Raw genomic sequence first — 14226 nt, 5'->3', positions numbered from 1 at the left:
TAACTGCACCATTAGGGACAGGGAGTGTTTATTTCCATGATGCCCAGGGTGGAAAGATTATATGGGCAAAGCAGCCCAAGAGAGGACTCCCAGGGATCTTTTTATCCCACTTGAAAAAGTTGCCAACTCCAGCAGTCGCTTTCGCATCCTGCAAAGAGGATGGCTCAGCTCTGCCGAGACTGAAAAATGCTCCCTCCTCTGCCGGCCCTGGTGCGAGAAGCGAACATGAGTAGTTCTGCCTTTCCATGGTACCGCTCGTAAGCTTGCCAAGAAGCTGTGCTAGCCAGTAAAAGAGCCTGTCAGTGCTCGGTTATTGCCTTTTTCCCCCTGCCTTATCTGTGGGGAATCTCTCTTTTTTTTTTTTCCCCGTCCCCGCTGGTGTTTTCTTTCTTTCCTTCATTTCCTTCTATTTATTGTTCTTCCTCCTTCCGTGCGGTTTTACTGCGCCTTTCCTTCCCCTTGTCTCTACCCAGTCCCCTCTCGTGCCTGGGACAGACTCCCTGTGCTCCGGCGAGTGGCAAAGATGGGGCTGGCTGCCCCGGCTGCCGCTGCCCCACTGCCTGCCCCATCTGCACCCCCACGCCAGGCTCGGTGGTCCGTAGTGCAGGGAGAGGGGGTCCCATCCCGGGGTTACAGCCCATGCGCTGTGATTTTTCCTTCCGGAGGAAGGCCCACACGCTCTTTAATAAACTCGTCCGGGTGTTGTTAAATCGATTGAGACACCGGGCGATGATTTAGATGTTGGTTTTAATAAGTTAAGGGATCATCTTGAATTCATTACTGCTTCAAAAGCCACTTAGGTAAGTCAGTTAAAAAAAAATCCAAACAAACAAGAAAAACCACAAACCAATAAACCCACACCACCACCAGCACCACCCCTGAAAATCCTAATTCTGAAATAAAATGGGAAACAGTTCAAAATTAAAGACTCCAGTAAAGGGAGGGAGTGGGGGAGAAGCAGCGTCCCCAGGATTTGGCGGCAGCCGTAACTCTCATCTGCTGCCCGGTGCCTGTTGCCAGACTTTCGGCCGGGGGTGCTTCGTGCCCAGTGGGGGACAGGAGGCTTTGTGGCCAGGCTGACCTTTCCGGCTACAGATGCTCGGAGCGTCATGACCCGACCTCAGACGCTTGCTGACAGCCAGAAACACCCGATACTTCTCCAGGCTCCGTGTCAGCACCCCTCTTATTCGTCACCTCTTGTGTTGTGTCGCCCCGGGGTGTTTAGCCCCGGCTGGGCCCTGGATGCGCTGGGTGCTGCGTGGCCACGGGGTGCTGCGGCAGTCCCTGCGCCAAGCACCGGGTCCGCAGGTAGAGGTGGGAGGCCAAGGCTGGCTGGGGACCCCCGGAATGCTGTCTGTCTGTCCAGCGCCGTCTGTCTCAAGGGCGTGCGTCGGATAGTTTCGGTGTTACGTTAGAGACTTCCCTGAGAAATTGAGAAGGGGTGTCCTGACCCTTGGCGAGTGATCCTCACGGACCTCTCTGGTCTGCAGATTTGAAAGCGGCTTTCCAAAGGGCAGCACGTCAGGCTTTGAAGGCGTGCACGTGTTGTGCTCCCTGGTGCCGGGGGCCTGAGGGGTGGCACGAGCTGGGTCGAGGACTGTGCTCTGCAGCTCGAGGGTCACCTGCTCATTTGCTGTGTGGGTGGCCTGGGGTGCGCAGGAGGCGGGCAGCGCGGGATAAGCCCCTTCTCCGTAGGGAATGAGCCGCACACTCTCCAAGTGCAGCTCCTCTTGCCAATGTAGCCCGCATATGCCAAAACCAAAACTGCGTACAGCTTTCCAGCAAGATGGGGGCAAGCGAGGGTGCTTCGCGTGTGACCGGCAGTAACCACCCTAAGTCACAACCTACTGGAAAGTGCTTGGAGTAAACACGCCTGGAACGCACCTCTGTTTGAGACAGGTCAGAGTCCCCCTCCCGCCAGCAGCGCTGTGTAGTGGGTGGGAAAACGGTGATGTGCCTTCCTCTTCTGTGTTCATCTACCTCTGCTCCGTCCCACGGAGCCAGCGTGGATGCCAGCCCGTACCAAAGCGGTGGTGACATAGAGGGGACATTGCCCCATGTGGCAGAAGGAGTGGTGGGACGTGGCCTCTTTGCAGGAGGGAGTTTCAGCCCTAGTGGTTTGCCAAGCATTGCTTGGCAGATTGGTGGACAGAGCTGAGGGGTTTGCTTGTCTGTGCTTCCAGACGACTTCTCCTTGTAATGTCGTTCTGAAAGCTTTCCAGGAAGGGAGCACGTGGTCCTAGTTAAAGTCCTTCCTTACTCCTCTTGCCTTTTAATACATCTGTTGGAGAGCTTGGAAGTCCTGTTGGGGGGCAGCAGTGTTGACAGCCTGAAGGAGGAGGAGTGTAGAGTTGAGTTGAACTGCCATGAGCGCTGGCCATTGCATGTGACTTCCCTTTCAGTTCCCTGCTCGTCGCCCTCTAAGGAAAAGATGGCATTTTAACACATCTTCATTAATCTGAAGGGTAATAAGTTCTACTTCCAGACAACTCACCGTTACATATAATCAATTTTAAAGGCGAAAGTTAATGCGATTTATAATTAGCGATAAGGAATTCTAAACCTGGAATTACAGGCATGTCTGTTAATGAATGTTCTTTCTGTAGGCTCACAAAATCTATGTCTGAGCTTATATAGATTGGTCATGCCGTGTAAAGTGCGTTAACTTCTGGGTGGACTAAACTTAAAATAACATGTTTTTCTGTTCTCCGAGTAGAAGGGTTGAATTGTGCTGCAAATACATTTGCAAGCGCTATTTAAAGAGGGTATGGCGCGGAAGTTTAATTCCTAGCAAATTTTCATAACTTATTTCTGTGTACATAATTTAGGAGCTTGGGGTAGCTGATTTCCGTGCTTGCCCAGAGGCAGGCTGAATGAGCCCTGACTCCACAGCATGCTGTTAAATTGGCAGAGATTTGGAACGGTAGAGTGACTTGCAGCAAAATTATATTTGTGAGGCTTCAAGCAAACGCCTGCTTTCTGTTAGAGCGGTGTAATTATTTTACTGGCCCTCGAAATACATACGGCAGTGAACAGACGTAACAGACATACCTGCCCCGAGCAGTTTGACTGTGAAAAGACAAGAGGGGAGGGGATGATAAGCAAGTAAAACCAACAATGAGATGACTGGCAGCTGTATTAATAGTGTTATTTTCTATAAATAACTTCGATCTGAAGTTAGAAGTTTCTCATCAGGCACATTTGCATAATAGTGTTGAGTCAAAGTGTAACGCTGTGATCTTTTTTATTTCTCTAGACCAATCCATGACGCGGTCGAAAACGATCACTTGGAAATTGTCCGCCTGTTACTGTCTTACGGTGCTGATCCAACACTTGCGACCTACTCTGGGAGGACCATCGTGAAAATGACCCACAGTGAGCTCATGGAGACCTTCCTCACAGGTGCGTGGCCACGCCGTGTGGGACTCTTCTGGTCATGGCAAATGGGGGCATGTTCCCTGGCCCCCCCAAAGTCCCTGGCGGGGATCGCTCCACGCTGAGGAGCGTTAGGGTAGGCTGCAGTCGCTCCCTCTCTGCCTGCAAAAACCGTAGGCGTGCATGGGGGCTCCTTCTAGTTGAAACTCTTAGTAAGTCAGAAGGGTTGTGTTGCTCTCAGAGTTGATAGGTGGGAGGTCAGCAGGCCGTTTCGGTGCCTTCACTTTTCTGCCTGAAATGAAAAGAAGAAACTTGCCAAATTGATACCTATTTGTTAAACATAATGATGTTTGCCTGTGGTCTTGCTTTTTATCCTTCTAGTGCTTGTCTTTTTGCAAGTTCTGCCTCATTTTGTATCTGAAATGCTGTAAAACTATATTAAAGGCTCCTGTCTTTAAACCTGTCCATGTTCTAACATGGTTTTAGGTTTTTTCCCCTGTTAATTTTGGATAAAGACACTTGCATTCCCTGATAACCTACCTCTGAAAATGTTTGCAGTGTTCACAGTCAAGGAGTTACGTACTCATCCACTTACCTGCTTAAAAGTATAGAAAGTGCATAGGTGTATCAGGGCTCCAGTAAAGTCCAGTATCTTGGACTTCTTGGTGTCTTGAATCCCAGTATCTTTTCATCAACTCCACTAGCAAATCTCCTGAGTTACGTTTGTAGAAAAGAATTACATCTTCTGAACATATCTGTGTGGAAAAACCTTTTCCATCAGTTTCTTTGGGGCCACTGTTTCACTCCCAAGTTGGTGTCCAGAATAACTCTGCAGGCTAAGAAGTGTGGTGTATCCTATTTTTCAAAAAATAAAATGCCGCTCTCAGTTACTGAAGCTTAAGGTTGGGTCCATCCCTGTTAGACCCTGGGTGATTATTTGATGTGATGGGAGAAGGAATGCAGGAGAAAAGCAAATTCCAGGAATATTTGCAGGAATGATGTGCATATATGCTGTTCTTTGTAGCACACGCATCAGGAATATGGCGTGGGTTTTATTTGATGGAAGGTACAGAGCGTGCATAGTGAGACTCTGTATGACACACAGTCTGCTAAACTTGCCAGCTTTTTGTTCTCATCAGTATGTTTTTGTTGTTGTTTTTCCCTCTCCAGAGTATTTAACTGACCTGCAAGGTCGAAGTGTTGACGACCCTGGTTTGTACTGGGATTTCTATGGCAGCTCTGTGTGCGGTGAGCAAATGTTACCCTTTATTTCTTTGTATGCGGAGACTTTCAAAACATGCGGCACGTGGGGGTGGGAGCTGTTCTGTTTTTAGGGTAGGGGAAGCTAGGAAGGGAGCAAACTGCTTTTATTTACAGATCACGTTATTGGAAGAAAAAGCAAGACCTGCAACAATCTCTTCAATGCTGACTTGGCACCTTTATTCAATTTTATTTAGATCCAAAAGATGAATCTGGATTTGACATCCTGGCAAATCCTCCCGGCCCAGGTGACGAAGACGAAGATGGCTTTAGCGATGTGTTTGAATTTGAATTTTCGGATGAGCCTCCCTTGCCGTGTTACAACATTCAAGTGTGTCTCTCTCAGGGGTAAGAACAAATACAGGGTTTAGGGTAAAAATAGCTGTGACGATCTGCTTGGGATGGCAGCAGTTTGTGTCTGTGGGGAAACGGAGTTTGCATTTATCTAACGTAAATGAGAGAGCGATACCGTAACTGCCGGGCTTTTTAGAAATAAGCTAATAGGAGGTGAGAGGGGGAACGGCTGACTTGTCGGGGCTGTGTTTTGAGTGCCGTACTCCCGAGCTGAACAAATGACATCTGAACACCCCTTCCCTCATCCCAGGCAGTCATCTTGGTATAACATCCCAAAATACAAGTGCTTCTGGCACTTAAATTTGGATATCGTGTTTGTAAGGTATTCATAATTTTATTTCATGGGCTTTTCTGTTTTGCTGAGTGGACACGCTTTTGTGGATGGTGAAACGACACCGTTATTGCTGTTCTAGACTTTGCAGCAAAACTGCTTTAAAGCCCTGAATGACGTAAAACAAATAAACATCTTGGAGAGGATACTATGATACTTAATAACAAACAAAGACCTGGAAAATTTTATTATCTGTTATAGTGAAGATATGAATTAGCTTCATAAACAGCTACCGTTTGTCATTTGCACCAGTTTTGATGACAGCCGTGGGAAAAATAGTTTTAAGTATTAATCATGCAGGAGTGCGGGTTTTAGCATGTTTTTATTATTTGGGTGATGGATATAACTTAAGTTCTCGGAAGTGGACAAGTACAAAGATGGAATTCAAAAAATGTGTTCTTAATCTGAGAAAAACCGCTCGGTTGACTTGTATTTAGTGCTGGCATCTCTGGAAGTCAGAGGTGCTGAAATTTCGGATTGTAACTCTAGGCCATCTCCTAACTTGCTAAATGGGAGCTAAATGAGCATGTGCCCATCAGCCCTGGGTTTGTAGGGTCCAGTGCCCCTGCATGCCCTGTCCCCCTCCTTCCCCAAAGCTGCGGTACGACAAGTAAATAGTACGCGCCTGCACATCTGTTACGTTTGACCCCCTGGGCAATGGCTTTGATTTTTGGGGGGGGGGGGGAGGGGAGGGGTGGTGTTTGTGCGGGAGGGTTTGTCACACAGCGATGTAGTGAAGAGTCAAGAAGGCTGTGACTTGATGTCGGTTATTGGAGCCTGTTTCTCCTTCGCTTCCACAGACCACGAAACTGGCTTTTGCTCTCGGACGTGGTGAAGAGGCTAAAAATGTCATCTCGCATCTTCCGCTGCAACTTCCCCAATCTGGAAGTTGTCACCATCACGGAGGCCGAGTTTTACAAACAGACTTCCCTCAGCCAGTTGTTCTCTTGCCCTACGGACCTCGAAGCTTTTAACCCGGAGAGCAAAGAGCTGTTGGACTTGGTAGAGTTTACAAGCGAACTCAAGACTTTGCTCGGCTCCTCGCTTCACTGGTTGCATCCGCACGAGGACCCTCCCTTCGACATCCTCTGGTGAACCATCAGGCCGTTTAATGTACAGCGCTCTATACAGTTACTTCTTTATGTATATGTGTTCAAATGCAATTGTTTCTGTAAAGAAAGGACACTATTAAATATGAAAATATCTTTTCCTTTATATAAGAGATCTGAATTCCAGTTGGATGGATTTTGGAAGAATTTTTTTTTAACTTCAATCAGTTTTTACAAAATTGTTATATAATGTTTCTTTAAATGCACACAGGCTTTGGGATAAGTTTGTTATTACTCGGAACACATGTTGTTTTTTTTTTTTTAAAGAACACACCCACACATTGACTTTGTTTCATACAAAGCACTGATTACACAGAACATACTTTTTCTAGGTGATGTGATCAAAGTCGTGTGGCTTGTTTGGGAGACAGAATTCGGTAAGGCACTTGGTGATATTATTTTTGTTTTTTTGTTTACAGAATTACCTGCTTTGGCCAGGTAAGCACTATTGAATATAATTCAGTAGTTTGTAATATAAATGAAACCATATCCATACGCATCAACTAATTGTAAGAACTTTTATATCCTAATTTAAAAGCTGTGAAATTTAGTTTTCACACATCAAACCGGATTGTTTATATATGTTTAAACATTTTATGCTCTTTATTTAAAGAAGACTTTGAACTATTTTTTCTGTACCTTGTAAAATATTGAGAAACTAACATATGTTGAAGTTGCTTGAAACTGTACATAAACTAAATTTTCTGAATTGTGTGTTTATGTTTGAGATCTGTGTTTTAACTTTGTAAGTAAATCTTCTGCCTTTGTATTTATATTTTACAAAAATTTTCTTAAAGGCAATAAAACTGTTGAGAAATGAAGAGGCTAAATTGACTGCCATTAATTCTGTGCCTGGTTGCGAAATGAGCTCTGGGTCATTAATGCTTGTGGGAGGATGCTCGGCGTGCCATTCCCAGAGCAGAGCTGGCACAAGGTGCCGGCGAGCAGCTGATGAAGTCTGAGGTAGAATCTGCATCGGCTTTCTAAATTCAAGGATACATGGAAACATCGGGCAGGCACCTTTTGTGGGACAGAGGTTTAAAAGCGGCATTCGCAATACTTTCAGCATCGCATTTTAGTTGAGGAGTTGTGAATAGGTTCAATTATTTTCCCTCCTTTGTCATCGTTTTGAGTTGAATCGAGTGAATTCTATTTTCAGTGGTGTCTGCAGAGGGGTGGAAAATAGTACCAGGGCAAACACTTTAATGTAGAGCGTTAATGCTGTGGGCACCCATTGGGGGATCAAAAGGGACGGTGAACAGAGTGTCGCTTTTACACAGCTTCTAACTTGAACTTGAGCGTGTATGTGAAGAGGCTGGGCTCCCAGGGCTTGGGCAGGCCCTCTCGTAGGGGTCGGGGTCTGCCCTTCCCCTTGTGGAAAGAAGCTCTTGCTGTGAACCCAAACTCTGCGTTTTGCTTTGGGGCCTTTTTTAACAGTAGTATGTCCTGTGAGATAGCCAAACGCTTCAGCTGAGATGTTGAAGTCGCGCTGCTCCTCCGATGAGGGCCAGGAGACCCACCAAAAGGGTCTTGAGCAGAGCACCTGGTCCATCTGAGGAAAACATCTGTGAAAAAGTTTCTCTGTCCATGGTGCAGTGAAGCTCAGAAGTTTTGACTAATGGTGAGTGTGCTGCAAGTTTCAGTCTTGGCTCTCGGGGGAGCTGAAGAAACTCTGGGATAAGGGAGAGAGACGCCTCGTTCCTGAAGGTGCCCTGGAGGAAAGGTGCGGAGCTGATGCCTCTCCTGTGGGAGGTTTAGATTAGATATTAGGAAAAATTTCTTTACTGAAAGAGTGGTCAGGCATTGGAACAGGCTGCCCACAGAGGTGGTGGAATCCCCATCCCTGGAGGTGTTTAAAAAACGTGTAGGTGTGGCACTTCAGGATATGGTTTACTAGGAATGGTGGTATGGGGTTGTGGCACTTCTGGATATGGTTTAGTAGGAATGATGGTGTTGGGTGGATGGTTGGACTCGACGATCTTAGAGGTCTTTTTCAACCTACGATTCTATGATTCTGTGATTCCAGGATTCTATGATTCTGTGTTGCCATCGAGTCTTTTGCCAGACGTTTGTCCTGTGTGTTTTACAGTGGGACTGCTGCTGGGTGTAAGGTGGTTTTGTGGCTGAGAAAAGAGGCAAGAGAGGGGTCCCACAGCTGTCTGCTGGTGACAGCTCCATCCTGTCTCCCCACAGGATAGGGAATTTTTAGTCCTGATACAACCACCGACATCTTTCTCTAGACTTTGGCTAAGAATGATGATGCTATCGTCTGTACAGCTGACATGGACACCCTGGGTTTCCTTTTAAGACAGCCTCCAGCTTTGCAAGGAGCTGAAATACTCTCCAGTACCGGCTGCTTTTCCCCCCTTATTTTCCCAGAAAGCAGAGGTGGGCCAGAAAAACTAAGGCAAGGGAGAACGTTGAAAGGAATTATTGCAGACGCGTTATCTGATCAGCTGCCTAAGGCTTGGATGGTTTGACCTGGGCATAAATCGGCTTCATGGCACTTCCAGGGGCGCGTGGCAGACACCTCGCTTCTTGCTGTGCCCCGCAGGCAAACAGATTGACACGGCATCCTCTTTTGGCTGGCTCCTCCTCAAACGATCTCGACCACGTGCTCCCCAAATGTCTCCACTTAGTCAGCTTGCTGCTATCTCCACCGAGTACAGTTGGGCCTTCTCCATGCTGGCGCTTGCGTCCGTGCTCAAACACGGTGACAGCCTCATGCTGTTGTAACACAAGCGCGTGCCTGCCCCGGGGCTCATCTGCACGCTGAAAACAGGGCTGTGGCGGGGAACACCTGATCGCGGTGCTGTCCCTTGACATAATGCAACTATTTTGTCTCTTGTCTAGGATGTACTTTTTTTGAAGAGATTTTTGCTGTGCGAGGGTGCTTGAGAGAGCGCGGAGGGTTCCGTGAAGGAGCAGGGCAGCATCCCGTGCTGCCGAGCGTGCGAGGCTGGCGAGGCTGACCCTGTTCTGGGCGGTTTGGCAGAGACCGTCGTGCGAGAGGCTGCCTGCATGCATAGTTTTGCAGTCAGCGAGCCCAGGGGATAGTTACCTCGGGGAGAGGAGAGATGGCAGCGTGCCGGCAGGGAGAGAACTCGGTGACAGCGAGTGAAAGGCGAAATGCTGGCTGCCTTGCCAGCACTGGGGCGGGCTGGACGCTGCACAGCGCAGAGCCGGGAACTGGGCTAGCTCCAACCAGCACGCTGGGACAGGGGCTGATGTGCAGCATTTCAGAGTCTGGACTCGCATTGGGTCTCCTTTAAAGCACTTTCCTGTGCATTCTCGGTGGGCCAAAGAGACTCGCTTCGCACTGCTGGCATTGCTCCAGGCTAATAAAAAAGCAGGAAACAGAAACGCAGCCTTTGGGGATGGTAAAACCCCGCTGATCCCGTGTTCTACCTTCTGCAAGGTGACAGAGCGGTGTTGATGCTTTTGGGGCCCGAGCCAAGGTGTTTCCTTGAACTGCACTTGCTTATCGCTTGGATTTGTGTGGCTGGGAGGTTGTGCTGCCCCATGGAGAGGTTGGAGAACCACGGGTGCAATGGGGAAAAACCCCATGTCCTGCTAGAGCAGGCAGGTGAGCCTCACTGACGGGAGTTTCCTTTGTCAAACTTTTACTCGGTGCTGGCTGGGAAATCCCAGGGAATACCCGGCTCCAGGCCGGCTGCCTGGCAAGGGGAGGGAAGCCACAGCAAGGGGAGGGAAGCCACAGCACGGACAGTGCTGGGAGGTTTCCCCCGAGATTAGCAATGCTGCTGAGGACCGCAGAATACCAAACTCCTCCGTCGCCTCTTGCCTTAGAGGGCTGGATTCTGCAGTAGTGGGGTCAGCCCTGGGAATTTCCCATCTGAGTTATTTCTCCCTCTGGACACTCTTCACGTTTCTTCTGCTTTGCTGTTGTGTCCCGCTCTTGCTCCGGTGGCCTAGCTGGAGGCTTGCACCAAAGGCACTGATACGGTGAGTGGCAAGCAAGGGCCGGAGGCATTTGGTCCTTGTCGGTGCTTTTTGGGGGGCAGTTTGCCAAAGGGAGAGCCCAGATGTCCGCTGGAAGCCCGACCCAGCTTCTGGTTTGTAGGATCACAGGAGCAGAGTGAAAACTGCCTTAAAAACTGCTCCGAGGGGCCAAGCTCACTCTATGAATCAAAGGGTTTGAAGCCAACTCCTCCCTTCATTTCTGTGCTAAATAATGAAACTATAGACAAGACCCATCGTTTGTGCATTAACATGAACAAGGTGCCAGGGAGTGGTAAATGCAGGCAGCTGTCATTCCCAGGCTCTGCGGGACTGCTGGTAAACATTCAGCATCATTTCTTCAGTTTGTACAGGAAAAAGGCACACATTGCTACTTTAAACTTGTACAGATGCAAGCTAAGTGAAAAAATAATATCGTAGCTGTTTAAAATTGTTTGCAGAACATAGTATTTTCATTTGAGTATGGGTCCACTGTTGGTAGGAGGGGGTCTGGCACCACTGCACAAGCCAGAAGAATTGAATGCCACAGTCATGAAGATGTATATTAGGTCTTTTCTCAATGTGCTTATTCATCATTGCATTTCTGCTAGGAGGAGGGGCAGGAGAAGAAAGCGACTGGAATCCAAGAAGTTACACTTTGTGAGCTTGTGGTGTTGTCAGGGGAAAAAAGTCCCCCAACAGATCCGAAGAAGCTTTAGTTCTCTTTAAGTACTGCACCTAGATGGCCACATGCTCTTCCCACCTGCATCAGTCTGGCTAGTTCTGCGTTTCACCTGTCAGCGTGCTTTGCATGGGTTCACCGTGATTGCAGGGTGAAGAGATTGTAGTTTCCTGCAAGTTAAGTGTGATGACTCATTAGCAGCAATGCTGCCTTCTACCCTTGAGCTTAGGGGTGAAGGTGGAGCATTGCTCATTTCTGGTTTACCATCCCCAAAGCAAACGTTGTCCACACCATGTGCACACTTTGCTCCAGCGGACCGACGTGACTGTAGATGGTTGCTCTCTTGAGCCAGGTATGAACCACAATTCAGCCACTAAATAGATTTTCCTTTTATTGTCACATTAATTTGCAGCTCATTAATAGTGACAGCGGTGAGGTACTGCACTGATGCAGATTTGCATATTCATGACCAACTTATTATTAAACAAATAAGATTTCCCTAGCTTAGGAAGCTCCCAGAGTAATGCCACATTGTGGCATTGTATATCAGCCTGGGTGTTTTATTTTCTCTTTAATATGTTAATAGATGCAAGGGGTGCTCTTTTTTTTAAGTAAATGTGCATCTATAAAATAACATGTAATTTAAAATATGAGAATCGTTTAAATAGTAATCCATTAACAAACCTGCCAATAATTGAGCAGGAATACCTATTTAACGTACAAATCAATTAATCAATCCTAACTCCTTGCTTTGCCACTTGATGACCGTAACGCGGGCAGTACCAGCAAGGCACAGCTGAGTTGCTGTACCGGCGAGGTGAGCGAGGGGCAGACAGCTGATCCCGTGTTTTATGGTTCATCACAGTCAAATCGTTTAGTTTTCATAGCTGCTTTTTCTTCTTTCTTCCCCAGAAGAGCGGTGGGAGAGAAAGCGAAGACTGTGGCCGGCACAGTACCCGCTGCCATCCTCTCGCCTCGCTCGCACCTCTCCGGCACAGCCAGGGCACATGCAGCCATCGCAGCTGGGCAGGGTCCCCCTGCTCCCCCCTTATCTCCGCCGGGACCACCTGGAAGCCAGCGATTGCGGAGCCTGAGGGGGAAGCGGCAGCACCCTGGCCCCCGCTGCTGTCACTATGGCCCTGCAGTGGGGACACCGGGACTGGGGGGGGGCTTTCCTCTGGTTCCGCGTGGAAAAAAATGGGGGGAAAAGTCCCCGAGTTCAAAAGCTGCCCAAAATCCGCAGTCAGGAGGAACAGGAGGTGCAGGGTGCGGGGCTGTCCTGCAGGTGGGCATTTCGGTTAGCTTGCTGGTAGCTGTGAAAGTCCTTTCCGCACAAAGTAGTACGATTTTTTTCTGCTGGGCTATTAAAAACTAGCCAGTAGGCATATCTAAACCCTCTTCAGCTCCCTGCTCCATCCATATTTTTAACTCCTTTCTGTCTCTTTTAACAATTTGTAGGGTACTGGGCGTAATTACCTCTGTGGGAACCAGCTGGTTATTGCAAAATTCCCCTCAGTCCTCAAGTTATTTTTTTTTTCTAGCTTGACTTTCCAGAGGCCTTTGATGGCGTCTCCTAACCGTGAGGCCAAAAGCGGTTCTTACCCCATCCTGCTGTTTCCTTATGGGTCACACACCATCCCTTTGCACCGCTGGCCCATGCTCCCGGGCTCCCCACGCTCAGGAGTTGCTGTTGCTGGCTAATTGCAAAGGGTGTGCGGCCCCGAAGAGACACAGCCGACACTGAGGATGGCGAAACGCAACCGTAGGTCACCCTGAAGATGACATCCCTGCAGGTGCAGAGCAGGGTGAGGCTGTTTTTAAAACCTGCACACAGCAACCTCCCAGTGCCCTTCTCCAACAGGGGATAATTTCATTTTCTGATAGGGGATCTGTCCTTATCTTCATCTTCTCTCTCGGGTCCTTCCCTGCACAGTGCGGGGTACCAGCGGGGCCGTATCCTGATTTCCTCTGCTCCGCAGCCGCAGCCATTTTCACGCACTGAGGATGTAGAGGGTTAGGCAACACATGTGGCAGACGCTCGTGATGCCAGAGACAGTGTTTAGTATTTGTAGCTGTCGAAATTTCAAGGAAAAGGCTCCCTAATGAAAACCCTTTTCTGATATGCCATAAAACTCCTGTTTAAGTGAAGTCTGTGCGAAGGCAAGTCCTGACAGGCCTCCTGAAATGAAAAGGGCAGATTATTTAACAGCTGATCAACACTAATAACCCTTGGCAAATATGGTATGCAAATCCAGCACTGGAGCCAACGTGCGCCGAAGGGACTCTTCTCTAACAGCCTGGCCTGGCTGCTCTCAAACTGCTGCCGTTAATCGCAGAGCCCAGCGCTGGGAGCGGGGAGACCCGGGCTGCGACTGCCACGCGTTCAGTCTGCGGGGGCTTGTTTAGGGGAAGTTCCTCCACCGCCGCAGGAATGCGATGGGCGTTTGGTGCCTGGCTGCTCGGTGGGGCCAGGATCGGGCTCGCTTGCTGAGATGCTGAAACTGGTGGCATAAAACACAGAGGGAACTGAAACAAATTGTTTGAAGCTGCATGTCTCTCATCTGCCCCCTCCTCTGTGACATCTTAGGGGAAATATCAGCTCTGAGTGTCTTTGTGATATGCCAGTCTACACAAAAAAACCCCTCTTTCGGAATTAGGGAAACGCAGAGTTCAGTAGGGCTCCGCTCTCTGTTTCTGTGCGGAGGAAAGCATGGAATGGCAGACAGGCACGGAGCGAGGATTTCATCCTTTCGCCCCATAGCTCCGTATCACAAGGGTGGCTTTGTCGCTGCCCAGCTGCCCTGGCCAACTCAGCTCCCCCAGCCTGCGGAGCCTGCCTGCTGCAAGCACCCGGGGACTTGGGGCGCCTGACTGCAGGGCCAGCTCAGCACGGCAGCAGCTGCGACAGCGACGTGGCAGATCGAGGCCCGTCTCGGGGATCGCTGCTGCTAGACGGGGTGGTGCCAGCTGGGACCCCCACGAGCTGGTTGCACTCACTAGCTCAGCAGAAGCCAGACCCAGGAGACCCTTGGGATGTGGGGGTACAGGGTGGGGGAGCAGCCCAGCCCCCTGCGAGGGGAGGAGGCAGAGCTGCCAGGCTGTGGGTGCAGGGCAAGGGGTCAGGGATGGGCAACGAAGCGTTGCCCTTTTGGTGG

At 49.1% G+C, this 14226-nt stretch overlaps 1 protein-coding gene across 8 annotated transcripts in view; it reads left to right on the top strand.

Annotated features, from left to right (window-relative positions):
- BCOR (BCL6 corepressor) overlaps positions 1 to 7186 on the top strand; it is a 57804-nt gene extending 50618 nt beyond the window's left edge. For all 8 annotated transcript variants that reach the window (XM_075430658.1, XM_075430700.1, XM_075430684.1 and 5 more), the window contains 4 exons: positions 3257 to 3402; positions 4546 to 4623; positions 4833 to 4983; positions 6121 to 7186. In XM_075430658.1, coding sequence (XP_075286773.1) covers positions 3257 to 3402; positions 4546 to 4623; positions 4833 to 4983; positions 6121 to 6415 — 670 coding nt within the window. In that variant the 3' untranslated portion in view covers positions 6416 to 7186. The remainder of the gene's footprint in view (positions 1 to 3256; positions 3403 to 4545; positions 4624 to 4832; positions 4984 to 6120) is intronic.
- Positions 7187 to 14226: the final 7040 nt, after the last annotated feature.

This window comes from Opisthocomus hoazin, chromosome 1 (genome assembly GCF_030867145.1).
Source record: "Opisthocomus hoazin isolate bOpiHoa1 chromosome 1, bOpiHoa1.hap1, whole genome shotgun sequence".
Taxonomy (NCBI): domain Eukaryota; kingdom Metazoa; phylum Chordata; class Aves; order Opisthocomiformes; family Opisthocomidae; genus Opisthocomus; species Opisthocomus hoazin.
This window is presented reverse-complemented; position numbering and strand designations above follow the sequence as displayed.